The sequence below is a fragment of the Hemitrygon akajei genome, chromosome 18 (assembly GCF_048418815.1).
Source record: "Hemitrygon akajei chromosome 18, sHemAka1.3, whole genome shotgun sequence".
Lineage (NCBI taxonomy): Eukaryota > Metazoa > Chordata > Chondrichthyes > Myliobatiformes > Dasyatidae > Hemitrygon > Hemitrygon akajei.
The window spans coordinates 80,497,499-80,508,900 of NC_133141.1; the positions used below are offsets into that span (position 1 = coordinate 80,497,499).

At 53.9% G+C, this 11,402-nt stretch overlaps 1 protein-coding gene across 1 annotated transcript; it reads left to right on the top strand.

The window, feature by feature from the left end:
• Window positions 1-1,356: 1,356 nt before the first annotated feature.
• LOC140741551 (keratin, type I cytoskeletal 19-like) lies at window positions 1,357-10,732 on the top strand. Its single transcript, XM_073071852.1, has 8 exons — window positions 1,357-1,832; window positions 3,133-3,215; window positions 4,610-4,766; window positions 4,873-5,034; window positions 5,851-5,976; window positions 6,592-6,806; window positions 8,127-8,194; window positions 10,562-10,732. Exons 1-8 carry the CDS (start codon window positions 1,374-1,376, stop codon window positions 10,654-10,656), a joined length of 1,365 nt encoding a protein of 454 aa, XP_072927953.1. The 5' UTR covers window positions 1,357-1,373; the 3' UTR covers window positions 10,657-10,732.
• The last annotated feature ends 670 nt before the right edge of the window (window positions 10,733-11,402 follow it).

The following is an 11,402-nucleotide window of genomic DNA, read 5'->3' on the forward strand; positions in this document are numbered from 1 at the left end:
GCGTTATGTGTTGGTCTGCCTGTGAATTCCCACCCCCCCCCCCTCCGAAAGTGTGTGTGTGTGCGGAGTGGGGTTACTACTATTAACCGTAGCTCCGGTTGAGGGAGCACCCATTCTCAGAAGAACTGTGGGGCGGGGTTGACCATGAACGTTGCGTCCCCGGCTGTCCGCGTAACACGCCAGTACGCGAGCCAGGGCTCATCGATACGGAGAACAAGCTGTTGCCCGTGCGGCGAGCTCCCCCTATCCACGCAGGAACGGCCGAGACCGATACAGCCTGCAAACCGCGGCATCGCAGGGGTTGCCCGTCAGCGGAGGATTGCCTTAGGGACTCCAGCTCCGGATTTTTCTCCTCAAGGGTTCACCCCCGAAGCCCTCCCCACGAGTGGGTTCAGCCGCAAGGCAGCGGGAGTTCTGAGATCAGTTTTCCTTCTCCTAACTGAGCTGCCAACCGCGGCAGACGAGCCCCATCTGCCCGGAGCGACTGGTTTAAACACACACACAGAGACAGAGACACACAGACAGACAGACACACACACACACACACACACACACACACACACACACACACACACACACACACACACAGACACACACACACACACACACACACACACACACACACACACACACACACACACACACACACACACACACACACACACACAAAATGCTGGAGGAACTCAGCAGGTCAGGCAGCCTCTATGGAGGGGAATAAACTGACGCCGTTTCGGGCCGAGACTCCTCACCAGGACAAGAATGCACCTTCTGCATCTAACATTCACACTGAACGCGTTAAGTAGTATTCTGCTGGCTTTGTGAAGAATCCACTGACAGTGTGAAATCTGTGCAGGGGGGTTTTTAAAAGTGGGGTAAAGGCCGCCGCGCAGGGACAATTCCCCCGCTCTCGACCTCGGCCAGTCCGGGTCCAGCGCTCCGAGTCGCCGTCACGAACCGAGCTCTGCGGTGCGTCACCGTGACATCTTCAGTGCCTCGCCATGACATTCCTCCTTCGTTCACCGCCGCCCCCACCTCCACCCCTTCACCCCCTCTCCACACCCTGCTCCTGGAGCTTTCGGGAATATGGTTGAACGAAAATTAAACTTGCACTTGAACAGTTAAACTTGAAGAAACTTTTCTCTCTCTCTCAGCTGCAGAAAGAATCAGACCTGCACCGCGGGCGTGGGAGGCGGTGGGGTCGTGTGTTTCGGACTCTGGGTGTGTCCGCCGTAACTCGGGACCCTCCAAAGAGCCCCAGGCTCCACGCCCAGCACATTGTTTTCTCTGGGCGGTGGCAGTCTCGGGATGAGGATATAAAGAAGCGAGGAGCAGGTGTCCGCACACCATTGCCTTCGTGCAGGCTGAGGAACAAGATGCAATCCAGCTTCACCAGCAGCACCTCGCGTCAGACCCTGGGATCCCGGAGCTTGACCGGGACCCCCTCACGCATGCGTGGAAGCAGTATGTCCGGCTTCGGCCAGGGCAGCATGTCCAGCAGTCGAGTCTCCAGCTACGGCATGGGCTCGTCCCTGGGCGCCGGCCTGGGAATGAGCTCCGGCCTGATGTCCGCATCCGGCGGCGGGTTCAGCGGCGGGTTCGGCGGCGCAGGAGGCTTCAGCATGTCCTCCTCCTCCTCCTCCGCCGTGACCAACGAGAAAGCGACCATGCAGTCGCTGAACGACCGGCTGGCGGCGTACCTGGAGAAGGTGCGCTCCCTGGAGAAGTCCAACGCCGAGCTGGAGCTTCAGATCCGGGAGTACTACCAACAGGCCGGTCCCGCCAACCGCGACTACAGCGAGTACTGGGCCACCATCAACAACCTCCGCGAAAAGGTAAGAGCCCGGGAATAAACAGCTGACACCTCCTCCCCAGGATGTGTGTGTGTGTGTCTGTGTGTGTGGGAGGGGAAGATGGTCAGGGTGGGAGGATGATGGCCATTTCTACATCACGGGTAGAAAGAGCCCATTCGGCCGATTGAGTGTGTTTCGCCATTACAGTCTGGCTAATCTATTGCCCCTTCCAAATGCACCTTTGCAAAGTTACAGAGGCCATTGAACCCTCCGGGAGATGTCTTTGCACGGCGGGTGCCCCCCCCCCAACAATTATCAATACCGTTCAGAGAGTGTCTGCCTGGTGTCAGTGGTCACATCACCAGGAGTTGTGATCCGCACCGGCTGCTCATAGGACCGTCCACCACCTGTCCCCATGGCTTCCCGTGAGCACGGTCAGTGTTGGTGGGGTGGGTAGAGGGGAAGGCGGGTTAGGAACCCTGCCCAAGGGTGACCCACGGGCGAGCGGAGGGAAGAGGCTCCTCGCCGCCCATGAGATCCTCCCGTTCGTGGGTACCCAACCTGACCGCCGCCGCCTCAGCCGTCCGCCTCGTCTCCGTCCTAAGTGGCCGTCCCTTTGTTGTGAGGCTGTGCCCTCTGCAGAGGGGAGAAGGTTAGGTGCGAGGGAAGGCTGGTGGAGAATGGGGGAAGGCCGGGGCAGGGGTTAAAGATTGACTCTGTTTCTCACTCGGCCATCGAGACGCGCCATTTGCGGATTTGACCAACACCAGGGTGTCGGGGGTGGGGCGGGGGGCTGTCGGCAAGTAACACCGCGCTTCCGGCGACCACGCAGCGTGTCCTCAGTTTCCGTCTGCGGGTCGTGCGAGGGGGAGAGCGGGAGGACCCGCAAAAAGCCCACGGGGCAAAGAGGATCGAATGCGAAAGGAGGACGGGCGGAGTGCGGGAGAGAGAGGGAGGGAAGGTGGAGAGGGCGCAGGGAAGGGCAGGATGGAGGAGAGAGGGGCTGGTGGAGAGGTCAGAGGGAACGGACGGTGGAGGAGAGAGCGGCTGGTGGAGAGGGCAGAGGGAAGGGCTGTCGTGTGTAGAGGGTGGAGGGAAGGGCAGGGTGGAGAAAAGAGGAGGGCGGAGGGGCAGGTGGAAAGGGCGCGGGTAACGGAAGGGTGGAGTAGTGAGGGGTTGGTGGAGGACGTAGCCCTGAGGTTGTCGGGGGCTGGGAGGAAAGAGGTAGTAATTGAATGTCAGGGTTTAACCTTGGACAGCGAAAGCGAGCGGGACAGTGCGCCTGTGTTTTCCCACGCACCCATGCTCCACCCAGTCCATGTTCACCGCCTGTCTCCCACAGATCAACGAATTGATCCTCACCAACTCCGGAATCATGCTCCAGGTGGACAACTCCAAACTGGCGGCGGAAGACTTCAAGACCAAGTTAGTACCGAGCCGGCCGATGCGAGTATTGAGGTCCAACTGACCGGCTCCGCCTCCTCCGCCCCTCCCTCTTCCACTGGAGGGCGGACAATGGGCCGAATTAGTCCTCCAGGTCGTCGTCTGCTTCTCGGGAAGTTTTACGGCGACTGGCAGACAAGCAGGAGGTCCAGTACCGCCACCTACTGGGCTGGAGCATGGGGCAAAGAAACTGGAAATGGACACACCGTATTCTTCCCCCCCCCCCCCAGCCCCGCTAAAAAAAAACCTCAAATCTGCAGAGTGTGTTGTGTGGCTAAAAATGACATAGACTATTGTTAACATATAGGGTTGACTGTATCTCCCTCCACAGATGATGCTTGTGTTTTTTTTTTTGGCTCCATAATTTAACATCTTCCTTGATTTTCTAACATAGTATGCAGCGAATTCTGGAGTTCGGCCTGTAATGAGTTAACAGGAGTTAATCTCCTCTCAAACCTCCGACTTGGTTTCTAACCCTGTCCCCGATTGGATCCAATAGTCACCGTCCAGTCTTCTGGGGCAAATGTTCGTTCTTCATCCAAGTGCAGGGGTGGAGAACCAGATAGTAAATGAGGGTTCATCTCCCATCTAATAGGACCTTCCTCTGTTCTTAAACCGTACCCTCTGGTCCTAGATTCCCACACTACACGAAACATCCTCTCTACATCCACTCGGCGTCCTCTGGTCCGAGACTCCCCCACTGCAGGAAACATCCTCTCCACATCCACTCCATCTGTGTCCTCTGGACCTAGATTACCCCACTATAGGAAACACCCTCTCCACATCCACTCTACTTGTGTCCTCTGATCCTAGACTCCCCCACTATAGGAAACACCCTCTCCACATCCACTCTACTTCTGTCCTCTGGTCCTAGACTCCCCCACTATAGGAAACATCCACTCCATATCCACTCTATCTGTGCCCTCTGGTCCTAGACTTCCCCACTATAGGAAACATCTTCTCCGCATCCACTCTATCTGTGCCCTCTGGTCCTAGACTCCCCCACTATAGGAAACACCCTCTCCACATCCACTCTACTTGTGTCCTCTGGTCCTAGACTCCGCCACTATAAGAAACATCCTCTCCACATCCACTCTATCTGTGCCCTCTGGTCCTAGACTTCCCCACTATAGGAAACATCCTCTCCACCTCCACTCTATCTGTGCCCTCTGGTCCTAGACTTCCCCACTATAGGAAACATCCTTTCCACATTCTTTCACCGTTCGTTGTGTCTCAATGAGGTCAGCCCTCATTCTTCTGAATTCCAGCGAGTACAGGTTCAGATATCTTGTACACTTTGGGGGCATGAAATGCCTTACGACTTCAGCCCTGGCCACCGATGACCAGAATCTCCTGCTCTCTCCCCATCTCGATAGGTTTGAAACTGAGTTGACCATCAGGATGTCCGTTGAGAACGATATCAACGGTCTGCGCATGATGTTGGACAACCTGACCCTCGAGAGGAGTCAGCTGGAGACAGATATCGAGAACCTGAAAGAGGAGCTCATTTACATCAGGAAAAACCATGAAGATGTAAGCTATGGGCGTCACCGCCCGAACATTGTGAGTTGTCTCTGTTCCGTGTCACTGCTGGGAGTCGGAGGCTGACATCGCTGAGTTTTTTTTCCCCTTCCTGCAGGAACTCAGGAGCCTGAGGTCTCAGATGTCTGGGAACGTCTCTGTCGATGTCAAAGATGAAGACTCCGTGGACCTGCTCAAGATTCTGGGAGACATTCGGGCGAAACACGAAGCCATGGTCAACCAGCACAAGGCAGAGACCGAGGAATGGTACAAACAGGAGGTAAGTGGATACTTACTCCGAGATTCCGTGCAGAACAGGCCTCGCCGGCCCCGTCGAGCCTCACGGCCGAGCGACCCACCTTTTCCCGAGTCCAGGTGAACACAGGGGTCAGAAACAGGCCATTCGGCCCATAGCGTGTCTGCTCCCCCAATTCACCATGGCCGATCCCATTTTCCTCTCCGCAGGCCTGTCTTCGGGATACGGGAGGGAACCGGAGAAGCGAGAGATCTTGGGCAGGACGAGCAGACGCCTTAGAGGCACCGTTGGAATTGAACTCCCCTGTCTGATGTCCTCCGCCCCTCCCCCCACACGCCAGATGATGTAATAGCGCCTTCTCCACCGTCACGGTGTCCTTCCATCCCGATCTCTAAACCGTCACTCGATAAGTTCATGATATTTATAAACTTGCTTAGCAACAACTTGACCCTCAGCATGGTGGCAATTTTGATCAGCGCTGGCTCAGCCATTGGTGAACTGAGCCCCTCTCTTCTCGCCACTAGAATCGGGTAAGGTCCGGGGTTCCGGGGGACGGTGAGTCATGAGGCCGGCCGCTACCCTCGCCTGGTTTAGTCTGCCTAAACCGAATCTCTGGGGTGTGGGTGGTGTAGGGATCAACTGGGTATCATGAACGGGGTGTGCCATAGGGTATAAATACTTCCTTGGGGCCCGGCTCCCCCACAGGGGCATAGGCAGATCACCACAGTCCTCTGCCTTCGCCCAGACTTCCCAGTGCGCATCCCATTTCTTTTCTTCCTCGCCCGGGGATGAGGTCTTTGGAGCCTTTTTCTGGAGCTTCTGAACTTTGAACTGTTTCAGATTGCGACCAAGCAACAAGAGATGACCGTCAACGCGGGTGCCATCGACGGGGAGAAATCAAAGCTCACTGAGCTGAGGCGCAGCTGTCAGGGGCTGGAAACCGAGCTGAGCACACTGCAGAGTATTGTGAGTGACCCGTCGGGCTGGGCTGACCGTGGGGGGGCGGTGGTTAGGGGAGGGGGCCACCCGGCTACTGATTGATTGATTATTCCCATAGGGTAACGTGTAGTCCCTGAGACCGACTCAGTCGTCGCACGGACCCTGGTGAACAAACCCCTTCCCCCCTCCCCCCCCCTACCAGTGGGTAGGCTGATGCCGGTGATGTGTTGGGCAGTTGTGACGACTTGCTGTGGGACCACGGAGCATTTCCTGCACCAGGCCGTTTTGAGTCTGGTGGCCCTGGCGAAACCTCCTCCCCGATGGGAGTGGGACAGACAGTCCGTGAGCACGGTGGGTGGGATCCATCATGGTGTTACCGGCCCCTTTTTCCAGCACCTTTCTGTATATGGATGGCGGGTAGGCTGGGGCCGGTGCAGTGTCGGGTAATTTTGACGACCCATGACAGACCCCATTTTGGAGTCTTCCTGTGCGCTTCCCGGCCACTCCCGTACCCAGCGGTGAGGCAGCGTGTTAGGCTGCGCTCTGCCGCGCGTCTGTCGAAGGACGGCAGCTGGGGAGAGCGCGGCCCGGTCAGTGGAAACACCCCGCCGCTCCCCCTCACCGTCCGCTCCTTGCCCGCAGATCGCCTCTCTGGAGAGGAACCTGGACGAGGTTGATATGCGCTTCGGCGGAGAGAGGGACAAGCTGCAGATGACCATCAACGGGCTGGAAGCGGAGCTGGGGGGGATCCGCGCCAAACTCGTGACGATGAGCGCGGAGTACCAGCAGCTCCTGAACATAAAGAGCAGGCTGGAGGCGGAAATTGAGACCTATCGCCGGCTGCTGGGCGGCTTCGGGTAAGCAACTGGTCAGACGACACTCGAACCTGAATACAACCCAGTCATAGAACGTAGAACAGTACAGGCCCTTCGGCCCACAAAGTCCTGCCGAGATTCTAATCCTCTGTAAGATGAATCCAAACCTTCCCTCCTACATAGCCTCCGTTTTCCTATCATCCCTGTGCCTATCTTCAAGTAAAGTCACGTCACTTTTTATTGTCTTTTGACCATAACTGCTGGTACAGTACACAGTAAAAACGAGACAACGATTTTCAGGACCATGGTGCAACATGAAACAATGCAAAAACCAGACTGAACTACGTAAAAACAACACAGAAAAAAACTAAACTGGACTATAGACCTACCCAGGACTGCATAAAGTGCACAAAACCGTGCAGGCATGACAATAAATAATAAACAAGACACCAGGCACAGTAGAGGGCAGCAAGATGGTGTCAGTCCAGGCTCTGGGTATTGGGGTGTCTTTGAGATTCTTCAGTGCCCTAAATGTATATGCCTCTGTCTCCACCGCTGTAGGGTGCTCCAAACGCCTACCACTCGGTCAAAAAGAAACCATACCTCTGACAACCCTCCCATACTTTGCTCCCCTTAAAAGTGTGACCCCTCATGTTACCACTTCTGTCCTGAGTAGAGTCTCCGTTGTTGACAGGGAACTGAAATAATACAATCGAATAGATGAAAAGCTGTACGTCACAAAGACTGATTTAAAAATGTACAATATACAAAAGAGGGCGAACCGTGCAAATGTTTAGAAAAGGTAAATTAATACCGAGAACATGAGTTGCTGAGACCTTCAAAGTGAGTCGTGTAGGTTGTGGAAAATTTGCAGTTCAGAGTTGGGGCGAGTGAATTATTCACACCGCTTCAGGAGCCTGATGGTTGAGAGGTAATAACTGTTCCTGAACCTGGTGGTGTGGGGGCCTGAGGCTCCTGTACCTCCTACCTGATCGTTGAGGGGTAATAACTGTTCCTGAACCTGGTGGTGTGGGTCCTGAGACTCATGTACCTCCTTCCTAATGGTTGAGAGGTAATAACTGTTCCTGAAGCTGGTGGTGTGGGCCCTGACTGTCCTGTATCTCCTGCCTGATGGCAGCAATGGGAAGACAGCATGGTGCAGGTGGTGGGGGTCCCTGATGATGGATGCTACTGTCTTCCTCGTAGATATGCTCAATGGTGGGTTGGGCTTTGCCTGGGATGTAATGTGAGTTGTGTGCTAAGGTTCTGTGGCAGGCAAAGTTTCACAGGAAGTTGCTACCTCCTCCCACCCCCAGCCGTTCCCGTAGGTCAAGGTCACACTCTGTCCCCTTTGTTTTTCAGGAGCCAGTCTTCTGGCCAGGCGTCAAGCTCATCAACTGTTACGAAGACGGAGATCAAGGAGGAAAGAGGTGAGTAGTCCGTTTTATCATGGCTGCGCGATGCAGTCGGGCTGAGAAGGTTTGGTAAAGCGCTCAGAATGCTGGAGGAGCTCAGCAGGTCAGGCAGCGTCCGTGGTGAGGAATAAACAGTCGTTGTTTCAGGTTCCCCTCCGACATCGGATGTCCGAATGGACAATGAACCCTTGTACGCTACCTCACCATTTTTCTCCCCGCTTACACTAATTTAATTTTATTGATATATTTCATATTGTAATTGTTGGTCTGTGGTATACTGCTTGTTCACCTGCTGCAGAACAAGAGACTTCACGGCAATATCTTCACCGGAGATATTCAAATCTGATTCTGAATCTGGGCTGAAGCCCAACATCGGGACTCGCTGGGTCCCTCCAGAATTCCGTCTGCGTTGCTGAGGATGGAGTGTCATCTAAGGCCCTGGAGCTGCCAGTCGGCACTGAACCCAACGTAGCAATGCCTTGTGGACCCCCGCTCCTGAATTTTAAAACCATAGAAACATTGAAAACCCAAAGCACAATACAAGCCCTCCAGCCCACAAAGCTGTACCAAACATGTTCTTACCTCAGGAATTACCGAGGGTTACCCATGGCCCTCAATTTTTCTGAGCTCCATGTACCTATCCAGGAGTCTCTTGAAAGACCCTATCGTATCCGCCTCCACCACAGTTGCCGGCAGCCCATTCCACGCACTCACCACTCTCTGCATAAAAAACTTACCCCTGATATCTCCACTGTACGTACCCCCCAGCACCTTAAAACTGTGCCCTCTCCTGTTAGCCATTTCGCCCTGCGAAAAAGCCTCTGACTATCCACACGATCAATGCCTCTCATCATCCTGTACACCTCTATCAGGTCCCCTCTCATCCTCCGTCGCTCCAAGGAGAAAAGGCCGAGTTCACTCAAACTATTCTCATAAGGCATGCTCCCCAATCCAGGCAACATCCTTGTAAGTCTCCTCTGCACCCTTTCTATGGCTTCCACATCCTTCCTGTATTGAGGCGACCAGAACTGAGCACAGTACTCCGAGTGGGGTCTGACTAGGGTCCTACATATCTGTGACGTTACCTAGGGGTTTACTCCGGAAGCCTTCCCCATGAGTGGGTGTAGCCACAAGGCAGCAGGAAGTTTGAGATCAGAGTTTTCCTTCTAGATGAACTGCCAACCACGGGTGCTGTGCCCCGTCTGACCAGAGCGACTGGTTTTAATGGCGCCAGTGACCCGCTATTGCCCCTTCTCCTGTCAGTAGAAACAGTTCCACTGGGCTCAGTAGCGGGACCTGGTTATCAGAGGCTATTTGAGACGCACACCGTTGCTAGCAATTAATAGGAAGTGGGAACTTGTCCCCATTACCACCCCCAGCTTTAACAAACTTAAGCGTGTCCTTGTACACACATCACTGAAAGGTGGGTGTCAAATCAGTGCTGAACATTCTGGACTGGATCTCAGAATACTCCGGACCATGGACACTTCGGACAGGGAATGAGGGGCTGGAACGTTCGGCATCTCTGAGCTCATGAGGTGACCGGTCCCACTTGAGAAGTGGTGGGTGGAACAGGCCGTCTTTCACAGGGGATTGGTCGGACCGTATTCCACATATTGACAGCAGCTCTGGGTCCGATGTCTAAGAACGGATGTGCTGTCATTGCAGGGGATCGCAAGAATGATCCCTGGAATGAAAAGGCGAATGAATGGAGAGCCTTTGATGGGTCTGAGCCTGAACTAGCTGGAGTTTAGAAGAATTAGGGCAGATCTCATTGGCATTACCAAATATTGAAAGGCCAAGATAGGGTGCACTTGGATAGGATGTTCCTATAGTGGGGGAGTCTAGGACCAGAGGACACAGATAGAGTGGATGTGGAGAGGATGTTTCCTATAGTGGGGGAGTCTAGGACCAGAGGACACAGATAGAGTGGATGTGGAGAGGATGTTTCCTATAGTGGGGGAGTCTAGGACCAGAGGACATAGATAGTGCGAATGTGGAGAGGATGTTTCCTATAGTGGGGTAGTCTAGGATCACAGGACACAGATAGAGTGGATGTGGAGAGGTTGTTTCCTGTAGTGGGGGATTCTCGGAACAGAGGACACAGCCTCAGAATACAAGAACGTATCTTTAGAATAGGGAAATGCAGAAATTTCTTCAGCCGGAGGGTGGTGAGTCTGTGGAATTCTTTGCAACAGACAACTGCAGCTGCTGAGTCATTTGGTACATTTAAGGTCATAAATCATGATGGAATGGCAGAGCAGACTCGATGGGCCGAAAGGCCCAGATCTGCTCCTATGTCTTATGGTCTTGTGACCGCTGATTGGTGACTGTATCAGTCGACCGTCCAATGAAATCTCTGACTAACTATTTTCATTTCAGAGCCCGTTGTTTCGACCAAGACCAAGACGATCACCGTCGTGGAGAAGATTGTGGATGGGCAGGTGGTGTCTACTCATATGGAGGAGCAGAGCTAATCAAGACAGGGCCTTGGGAATCAGCGGGGAGACCTTCGTGCACGATTTAACACAAGATATCCAGTGATTTTTTCAGCTTTCTGTATCTCTGAGAGGTGAATAAAGGCTTTGGGAACCGGCCACCATGAGGAGTCTGTCCTGTACTCCAACACTGTTTTCAAACGACCACTGACCCCGTCTCTCGGCTGAATCCTTGTGAGGTTATATAGTGATTGAACACGGCAGCAGTCCCTTCAGCCCATCTAGTTCCTTCCAGAGTATTAATCTGCCCAGTTCCATCGACCTGCACCAGCCCTCCATATCCCTCCCATCCACGCACCCATCCAAACTCCTCTTAACCGTTACAATCGAACCTTCATCCGCCACTTGAGCCGGGCAGCTCCTTCCACACTCTCACCACCCCGCCTCTGGAGTGAAAAAGATCCCCTCACCCGCCCCCACATGTTCCCCTTAGAAAACCACCTTTCACCTTTCACCTTTCAAAATCCCACCTCAATCTCCTCCACTCCAGGGAATAAATCCTTACCTATTCGACCTGCAACTCAGATCTTCAAGTCCCCGCAACATCCTTGCCAATTTGCTCTGCACTCTCTCAATCTTACTGATATCTTTCCTGTAGGTCGGAGAAAATTAATTCACCCAGGACTCCAGATTAGGCCTCGCCAATGCCTGAGTCAACTTGACATCCCATCTCCTGTCCTCAATAATTTGATTTATGAAGGCCAATGTGCCAAATGCTTTAAGGT

What these genes read in the sequence shown, in the direction of transcription:
- LOC140741551 (XM_073071852.1), top strand. Translation starts at nt 1,374, where the DNA reads ATGCAATCCAGCTTCACCAGCAGCACCTCGCGTCAGACCCTGGGATCC. An exon ending in GCGGAAGACTTCAAGACCAA is followed by an intron (nt 3,216 to 4,609) that starts GTTAGTACCGAG and finishes CCATCTCGATAG; the next exon opens with GTTTGAAACTGAGTTGACCA. An exon ending in CGGCTGCTGGGCGGCTTCGG is followed by an intron (nt 6,807 to 8,126) that starts GTAAGCAACTGG and finishes TTTGTTTTTCAG; the next exon opens with GAGCCAGTCTTCTGGCCAGG.